The sequence below is a fragment of the Drosophila suzukii genome, chromosome 3, assembly GCF_043229965.1.
Source record: "Drosophila suzukii chromosome 3, CBGP_Dsuzu_IsoJpt1.0, whole genome shotgun sequence".
Taxonomy (NCBI): Eukaryota; Metazoa; Arthropoda; class Insecta; order Diptera; family Drosophilidae; genus Drosophila; species Drosophila suzukii.
This window is the reverse complement of record NC_092082.1, coordinates 16,974,594-16,983,484: the sequence shown is the minus strand read 5'-3', so window position 1 is coordinate 16,983,484 and position 8,891 is coordinate 16,974,594. Positions and strand designations below refer to the sequence as shown.

Here is an 8,891-nt window from a genome sequence, read left to right as displayed (position 1 = left end):
TTGCAATTTGAGAGCGAGCCTGTAACTACAACTAGTGGTGGAAATATCTGGTACGTACACATTAGATAGGGATACCAGAAAATTGGTTCCAAGAATTTTTATAGTAACAAACCGCTTCATTTTAATTACGATTTTTAAACTAAAATATTAATTTTTGTTGACAACCACACTGGAAACAAATCCCTTCGGCCTGCACTGAAAAAAGGGTCAAGATCAACTTGACATTCACTACATAAATGATGTAAAATAGATTTAGAAATAAATAGAAAATTGGTGAATATAATTAACATTACATAAAAATATATTTCGAATTTTGACTTATAAAAAACATGTTGGTTATATATTTAAAAGAACATGAAGGTATCAAAGTACCTTAACTAGTTGTACCTTACCCATCGCTAATGGCAGCTGGGTCAACGAACGAAGATGTCCATCAGACGCCCGCCAGTCTCCTCTACTGTCATATTACCAGGACAATGTCAAAACCAGGAGTCCTGGGGCGCTTTGTCCTGTGTGCAGACTACAAGCATCTGCAGCATGGTGTCCTTCCGAGGCGTTTCAATCCACAAAAGGCGCCTAAATAGCGTAACCTTTGAAAAACCCGGCCATTTAAAACAAAGACAAGCCCAAGATGTCTCCAAAATGGTAACAGCTACCACCAATAGAACACTTTCTATTCTCATTAAGCAGATAAGATCTAAACCAAAGAAACTAAAAACTGAGAAGTACAAAATTCTGAAATGTTCTAACTATATATAAACATGAAAGTAAAATTGTCCAACTCATTTAAGGGTTAACAGCGATTAGTCTTGTTTTGCCGTTTTAAGTATGACAAATTTTGTTGTGGAAGGAACAAAATTTATATATAAATTTATACTTTTGGTACATTTTATATTTGTTGACATATATTCTATAATGTAGAATCAGATAAAATATTGAGACGATCTCAACTGCAACGTACAAAAATTCTGAAATCAAATTTGAAATTTCCCGCCATGCTAAAGTTACCAACACTGGCTCGATCGCCAGGAAACTCCAATATTCGATAGTATTTTCCATTTTTCAGTAAGACCATTTTCGAACATTTTGACACATTTAATGTTTAGTATATTTTAAAAGTTGGTATATTGTGTAGAGCCGGTTACACTGCATCCAAAAATTACGACGTGTTGACCGGGAAAAAATCAAACGAAGCCTGCAATTGCTTTTCAACCGCGATCGAGCCAGTACGAGTAAATTACAGCGTTTTGTTAAATAATTTGCAAGTACGAGCGAGCGTAGCCAAACAAGGAAGCACATTCCAACGCTCCCGTGACGCAAAATGCTGTAGAAATTGAAAGTCAAATGAAATCCGTGTGTGTGCGTGTAATTTAAGCGTCAATTCGGTGATGATAAAATTTGCCTGCGCTTATATACATACATATGTGTTGAGCATATGAGCCTGTGACTGTGTGCGTGTGTTCGTGTCGGTGTGAGCATCGAGCATAAGAAAGCAGCGCAAAACAACGACAACAGCGACGCTTAGCGAAAGAGAGGAACAAAGAGAAGAGCAGAACAAGCCTCCATTTTACAACAGACGAAGAAAGGGATAAAAAGGAGCACGCGATGGCCAGTTTCCAGATCCACCAAGACATGAGCAACAAGGAGAATCCGGGCATCAAGATTCCGGCCGGAGTGAAGAACGCCAAGCAGCCGCTGGCCGTAATCGGGAAGTCGGAGAAAAATGCGCTTGCGCCGCGGGCGAATTTCGCCGTGCTCAATGGCAACAACAATGTAACGCGTCCGTCCGGGAAAGTGGTAAGTACCGTTGCCTATTTTCCCGTAACTCCAGTCCAATTCCAATGCAGCTGCTCGTTTTTTGTTTTTTGGTGGTGGGATCTTCACATAACTGCGCCTGTGTGCGTGCGCTTGTGGTGGTGGTTTTCTCTCCTTTTCCCCTCCCCTCTCCTTCCCATCCTTTTTTCTTTTTAATTCTTTTTAGATTACTTGTGCTAATTATTCGCACCTAACCTAGAACCTTAACTAACCTATAAATAGCGCAAAGCCTTGCAATTACGCGCCTTTTTCAAATAACTGCAACAACAAATCAGCAAGGCAAAGAGGAGAGCAATAGCAAATGCAATTACCCACGCACACAGGCGCACCTTGGGAAGCCAGGGAAAGGCGCGCAACCAAATAGCAGGATCATTCCATTGGAAGTGGAATGGGGGCAAAAACTTATTCCATGCATGCACAGCAAAAAAAAAAAACAAGGAACTTATTTATTTAACATCTTTGGTATATGATATGAGATCACCAAAAATCCGGTTTCAAATACAACCGCAGCCTTATGAATTGCAACTTTTTAAACTAAATTGACTTTAATTTTTAAAATATCATTAATATTTAACTTTTTCAAAGATGGAATACGTTTCTAAAAACGTGTACATTAATACTATTTTACATATTTACAAAAAAAGAAGATATCACCTTCAAATGGATAATTTAATTATAATATAAAAGTTATGGTCCCAAATTCTTTATTATGTATCGTTTTCTTTTTAGCAAGTCTTCCGTGACGTAAGGAACCACAATATCGACGTTGAAAATGTTGAGTTTGCCACCAAGAAGTCGAATGTGGTGCCGGTGGTGGAGCAGTTCAAGACCTTCTCCGTATACGAGGACAACTGCGACACCCAGGTGGCGCCACCTGGCAAATCCCTGGCATCTCTAGCCGATAAAGAAAATCAATATGCCGTCAAGTTGTAAGTTTCCATCGGTGCTCGTTATTGGTACTTCACAGAAGTCTTATGTTTTTCAACTTTATCCAGCGATGCGGGGCAAAAGGAGTGTGTGGAGTACGATCTGAACACCACGCCTATGTCCGTGACCGACGTCCTCTCGCCCATGTCCGTTGACCGCTCCATTCTCGGTGTCATCCAGACAAATGATAGCGGAGTCATTGGAACGGGTGCCACGCCAGGTGGACAACTCAAGGAGCTGCCGCCGCGTAACGATCGCCAGAGGTTCTTCGAAGTGGTCCAGTACCAGATGGACATACTCGAAAACTTCCGGGAAAGCGAGGTAAGTCCGGCCAAACTTCCATTATGAAACTACGATTTTTTTAGTTTATTCCTTTTTATATTGCCTTTCCCAACTGAATTTTATTGTTTTATCTATTATATATGTATGGCCTATTATTACAGTATTTTTAAAATTACTAGCATAATAATTTTAGTTGAAAAATATAAACTTTGACCATTAACATTACTGACACTGCCTAAATCTCGACCAATTTACTGGACTTATTAAAATGTCATTTCTAAGACAAGATGAAAAGGGTCTAGCCCAACATTTTATAAATTTGTGTAAATTTTGTGGACCTTTTGAGCAACTGTATGGTCACAGGAACATACATTTGAATATATTGAGTTGAAAGCGGCCATTTTAAAGCAAGTGATGTTGTCATAGTAATGTGATTAATCAATAGTATAAAAATCAAATGTTGTTTGATATAAAATAAAATGTTAATGTTTTCATATTTTGTAGGCCATATATAATGTTGTTCTAAAATCAATTTAATTAGTAATTATGTAACACTAAAAATTGTACTTAGCTGGTATACAGACGGTTCTTATAATTATTTTTAAGCATATTTCAGACATGTATTGTCATGATAGGAAAAATCAAGATAAGACGAAAATGTCGCCTGGTAGGGATTCTCCCCTCGAGTACCTTGGTTTTTTCGTTTGTTTTTTTCTTACCCCCTGTCTATGCGTTGGCCATGTGCATTTCATATTTGTTGTTTGTGTGCAGATGCAGGCAGACGTAGTTTCTCTATTCCTCAGGAGAGTGGTTAGGGGAACAGGAAGATGGACCCTGCCGCACCCTAAAGTGGCATTCCCTTCACGCAACGCTGCCTGTTTCTGGGTCCCTGGGTTCCCTCCTTTTTCCCCGCTCCTCGGCACATGTTTATCGGGCGGGAAACTCTAGCATGCGTCCCATCCTTCTACCTTTTCTCCGCGACTCTTTGCATTCCGCACTATTACTCCGAAAGACGTTGAACATTCGGAACTAATGGAATTCGACTTGCAGCTAATTGCTGATGTTTTCTTGTGCTTCGTTTTTCCTGCCACCGAAAGGCGAAAATACTCATAATTGATGTTGACACGTTTTGCTCGAATTTTTTTCCGCTAAAGTTGGGAATATTTGTTTCATTATGATATGTTTGTCCACAGATTATATTGCTTTTTGTAAATATACTGCCGTGAAAACGCTTTAGTAATACTAATTTCTGAAAGCAGCTCGGTTTTAGGTCTAGGTCATCTTTGTTGGGCAAGTCGTTTATTTTCAAGTCGTGTTTTTTTTTAATTTAAATATAGTTTTGTAGATTGCGCAAAAAAAAAAATACAAATTAAATATAAAAAAAACAATTACATATTTAATAAGAGAAATTTAAAACTAAAATAAATAAATTTCAAAAAACAATACAAAAAAATTTTTTAAAAATTATAAGTTAAAAAAAACAAATGTAATAAAATATAAATGAAAAGAGAGAAACAAAATCATATTTCTGTTAGCCACAAGATTTCTATTTATTTGAATGGAGTGACGTATTAGACTTACGTTTTGTTAATTTTTATTTCATTGTATTGAACTTGAACATAATAATTTCTCTGTAATTAAAATTCCCAAGAAAGCACTGAAATTGTATGTGTCCTGGACACGTGTGCGAAACTGCTCCACTGGCCAGATGGTGAGGCAACTTCCCAATCGCGTCCAGTTCACCATTCTCGAAAGATTTTCGTTGGGAACTTCTTCTTGAACCAACTAACGTGAGTTCTTGTTGAACTGATCGTAGAAATCATCGGACACGGCATTGCTCAGGGCCACAAGGGCTTCCTTGCGCTGCTGATCCTGCTCCACGGCCAACTTAGAGTTGGCTCGCATGAGCTCATCGAATTCCGCCTTGCGTCTGCGATCATCCTCGATCTGATGGAGCACCAGGGTGCGGTCCATATTGATGGCATACTGCTCCCACTGCTTGTCCATCATCTGGGCCTCCGTCTTGCGCTGCGTGGCCAAGCGGAGCTGTTGCTCCTGTCCCAGGCGGAACACGCGAAGCTCCTCCGGCGTCATGCCGCGGTACATGAAGGCAATCTTCTTGTTCGGATCGGTGCGCGATTGGGCTACATCCGGGTTCTCAGTGAGCATGTCGCTGGAGAGCATGTTGTAGATCTCGGCCATGTCGTCCTCGTACTTTTCACGCTTCTCCCGTTCGCGTTCCAGTTGCTTTTGCTTAGCCATATTCATGTTGAACTGACGCACTCGCTGGATCACCTGGTTGCGCATCTGGTGATCCGACTTGGCCATCTCCTGGAGATGCTTGTCCCGACAGCCGACATTGTCCATCAGCAGATTATCGGCCTGCTTGCGAGCATCCTCTGCCCTCTTTCGTTCCTGCACCTGCTGATCCAGCCAGGCGCGTTGCTGCTCCCGCTGCCGCAACTTCCGGTCAGAGTTGTAGAGATCTTCGCCGTGGAAGATCTGGGCACTGGACACGCCCAGCGTGATGTCATCGTCGGCGACTCTAGTGGGACGTGCCTTTTTCAGGAAATTCGGGTCATTTAGGTCGAATTCGCGACGCTGCTCCTTGCGCTGATAGCGGCAGCGATAGTAGTTGAGATCAGAGTCCACCACGCGCTGCTGCTTCTCCAGCTCCTTTTCCTGGGCGGAGATCAGGCGCTTCTGCAGCTGCTCCTGCTCCTCGAACTTCTTGTCACACTCCAACTGCGCCGTTCGCTGCTTGTTTTTCTCGAGGATCTGGCGATCCAGCATTTCGATATCGAGCTGGAATATCTCTGTGAAAGATTGGTTTCACCGCGTCTGGTGAAGATTACTTACCCCGTAGAGACGCTGCTTGGCATTGAAGATGCGCCGCTTGCGCTCATCCTCATACTGCTCCCGCTTCTGCAGCTTCATCGCCTCGTCGAGATCCTGCTTTGTGCATATTCCGATTTTGAGCGTCATCTTGGTCAGTATTATATGAAATACACAGCTATGCAGTGCTAATGCCTACAGACGTGTGTGATTTGTGGGATCTAAACAATTTCTGGCTCTTCCTGGAAAAAAATGAATATTTTATGTGAGTTTCGGTTGAGTTTGTTTGCCCGGTTGCCGGGTGCTTTGTTTGTTGTTTGTCTCTATTAAATACTCTTGTACAGTCTGATTTTCTGAACTGAATACAGATTTTTTGTCAATGAAATATGTATTAATTGGGATGGTTTTTGATATGGTTAATATCTTTCAATTGTTATTATTAAAAGAACAACATTTTGCCTTAAAAAATTACGAATTCCCATGCCAATTTAGAGCAAAATGGTAATACCCTTTTCTCCAATCATCCATGCCGTGGATGTCCAATAATCGTTAAAGCCACCATTAAATAAACACCTAATATATGTACATATCCCACATAGGCGTTTTGGCAAAGATTTTCACGTTTGAACTGGTAATTTGAATGCGACTCACGTACCACGAAATAACCAATAAACAAATAAAAATTGGTAAACTCGATTCCCTCGCTTTTACGCTGGTCACTTCTCCCATGAAACTTACTTGAGTTTAAGATTGGACTTATATGATACCCTTTAAAGTTTAAACCAAAATGTATTTTGGTCTTAAGACCTCAAAAGCTTTAAAGTGTACAAATTACTTATTCCTAAAACTAAACTTATTATTATCTTTAATTAAAGAGGTATTAACTAGTTCTTTCACTTCCGAAAAATCTTAGAACATAGGTTTTTTTGCCGTAAACTAAACAAATTTATGAAAGTAAACACGCTGTTTGCGAGAGCCATCGAGCATTACCCAAATTTGTGGGAATTATATTGTTGATTAGAATCTTGTTACGCTTTCCGAACATTTCAGTATCCATATCCTAACTAAGTTTGCCGTAGTAATACAATATTATAAGTTTGTTGCTAATTTGTTGACCCTACTTATCGGTACCATCTTCTTTTATTTCAATCTTTCAGAAGAAACATTGCCCTAAACCACTATATATGCGCAGGCAGAAGGACATCAGTCACAATATGCGTTCCATCCTGATTGACTGGCTGGTGGAGGTTTCCGAGGAGTACAAGCTGGACACGGAGACGCTTTACCTCTCTGTATTCTACCTGGATCGCTTCTTGAGCTTGATGGCGGTGGTGCGCTCCAAGTTGCAGCTGGTGGGCACAGCAGCCATGTACATTGCCGCGTGAGTAGTCCTTAGGGTCTAGACCATAAAACATGGTTAAATACTGAATATTATATTAATTTGTTATTTAAATTTTCAGTAAATACGAGGAGATCTATCCCCCAGAGGTGGGTGAGTTCGTCTTTCTCACCGACGACAGCTACACCAAGGCTCAGGTGCTGCGCATGGAGCAGGTCATCCTAAAGATCCTCTCCTTCGATTTGTGCACCCCGACTGCTTATGTCTTTATCAACACGTATGCGGTGCTGTGCGACATGCCAGAGAGGCTAAAGTTTCTGACGCTGGTATGTCCTGTCCTTGGAAAAAACTAAGTTTCCCTACTATATTCCCATTCCTGATATAGTACATATCTGAGCTGTCGCTGATGGAGGGAGAAACGTACTTGCAATATTTGCCCTCAGTGATGTCGTCCGCTTCGCTCGCTTTGGCCCGTCATATTCTGGGCATGGAGATGTGGACGCCGCAGCTGGAGGAGATCACCACCTACAAGCTGGAGGACCTGAAAACCGTGATCTTGCAGCTGTGCCACACCCACAAAACGGCAAAGGAGCTCAACACGCAGGCCATGCGGGAAAAGTACAATAGAGACACGTGAGTCGGATAAACTTGTACAATATAATGATGCAGTTTCTAACTATTGCATTTTCTAACTTTTATAACAGGTACAAGAAGGTAGCCATGATCGATTCAGTTGAGTTGAGCAAGGAGGACATTGATCAGCTCTGCCAGGCCTACAACGCCAAGCAGCAAAACGAGAATCAGCAGCAGCCAGAGAATAACTCTAAATCGAACGTGAATTTGTTTTATAAGTTTTAAGTGTTTTGAGCCTCTGCCATGGTCAAATTGTATTTTAGTTTAGTGTTTCCATGTAACATTTTGTAGTTTTAGAATTTTAAGTGTACAAAATATGGAAGAATCGCAGTTCGGTGCCATAAAGCTGGGGTACAAACATGCTGAACTGGTTGGCCGATTGGCAAGCTCCCGTAACACGTTCTGGACAATTTTATATGCGCGCCATATAGAAGATTAGTTGCCAGCAAGTATGCACCATTTCCAACATCCAACACTCACGTCTGCCCACGGTGAGAGCTTGCCACGCCAAGCGTGAGCAGTAGGAACTGCGGCAGTCTAAGAAAAACTGACCGACGACCACCAACAACGAGCTGAACGAACAAGAGGATCCCGCCCCGGACACCGAACCTATTTTTGTGCTGCTCAGGCTACCGATATTTTATATTTTACGTTACCAACCACAATCCCTGTTCTCTCTGTATTTTTATGTATTTATAAACTGAATCACACGGATGTATACAATGTGTCTTTAGCAGGAACAGCTAGCTCCGAGAATTATTTAACCTAAACATATTTATATACTAACTATTAGTCCATGAATGTTCTGTGAACCACGAAACAAATACAAACGTCAATTTTACAAAAGACACATAAGCCGCCTGAACAATACACAAAACACATCCCATACCAGGATAGACAATCGTCCCGAACTGATGAAAATAGCAGCCAAGGATTGGCTGCCAGAATTGTATTCACATTAATATAATGACGCTTACTAAATGTTTACTAAACTTAGTCTAATCCCCATGTCGGTAGGCGGATTGATATTGCTGAGAGCATAAACAGAGCGCTAGCTAAA

At 41.1% G+C, this 8,891-nt stretch overlaps 2 protein-coding genes across 3 annotated transcripts; one reads left to right on the top strand and one right to left on the bottom strand.

Moving 5' to 3' along the window:
* The first annotated feature begins 1,172 nt into the window (after nucleotides 1-1,172).
* On the top strand, nucleotides 1,173-8,677 carry CycA (cyclin A). Of its 2 annotated transcripts, XM_036815484.3 has the most exons (7): nucleotides 1,173-1,797; nucleotides 2,545-2,744; nucleotides 2,811-3,063; nucleotides 7,017-7,240; nucleotides 7,320-7,524; nucleotides 7,584-7,831; nucleotides 7,903-8,677. In XM_036815484.3, exons 1-7 carry the CDS (start codon nucleotides 1,606-1,608, stop codon nucleotides 8,054-8,056), a joined length of 1,476 nt encoding a protein of 491 aa, XP_036671379.3. In that variant the 5' UTR covers nucleotides 1,173-1,605; the 3' UTR covers nucleotides 8,057-8,677. The 2 variants fall into 2 exon arrangements, with proteins under 2 accessions (XP_036671379.3, XP_070851756.1); XM_070995655.1 differs by lacking the exons at nucleotides 1,173-1,797; nucleotides 2,545-2,744 and having other exon boundaries at nucleotides 2,940-3,067; nucleotides 7,020-7,240.
* Nucleotides 4,610-6,184, bottom strand: LOC108007507 (RIB43A-like with coiled-coils protein 2). Its single transcript, XM_017071193.4, has 2 exons — nucleotides 5,884-6,184; nucleotides 4,610-5,829 (listed from the first exon to the last, which is right to left on the bottom strand). The coding sequence occupies exons 1-2, from the start codon at nucleotides 6,007-6,009 to the stop codon at nucleotides 4,810-4,812; spliced, it is 1,146 nt and encodes a 381-aa protein (XP_016926682.3). The 5' UTR covers nucleotides 6,010-6,184; the 3' UTR covers nucleotides 4,610-4,809.
* Nucleotides 8,678-8,891: the final 214 nt, after the last annotated feature.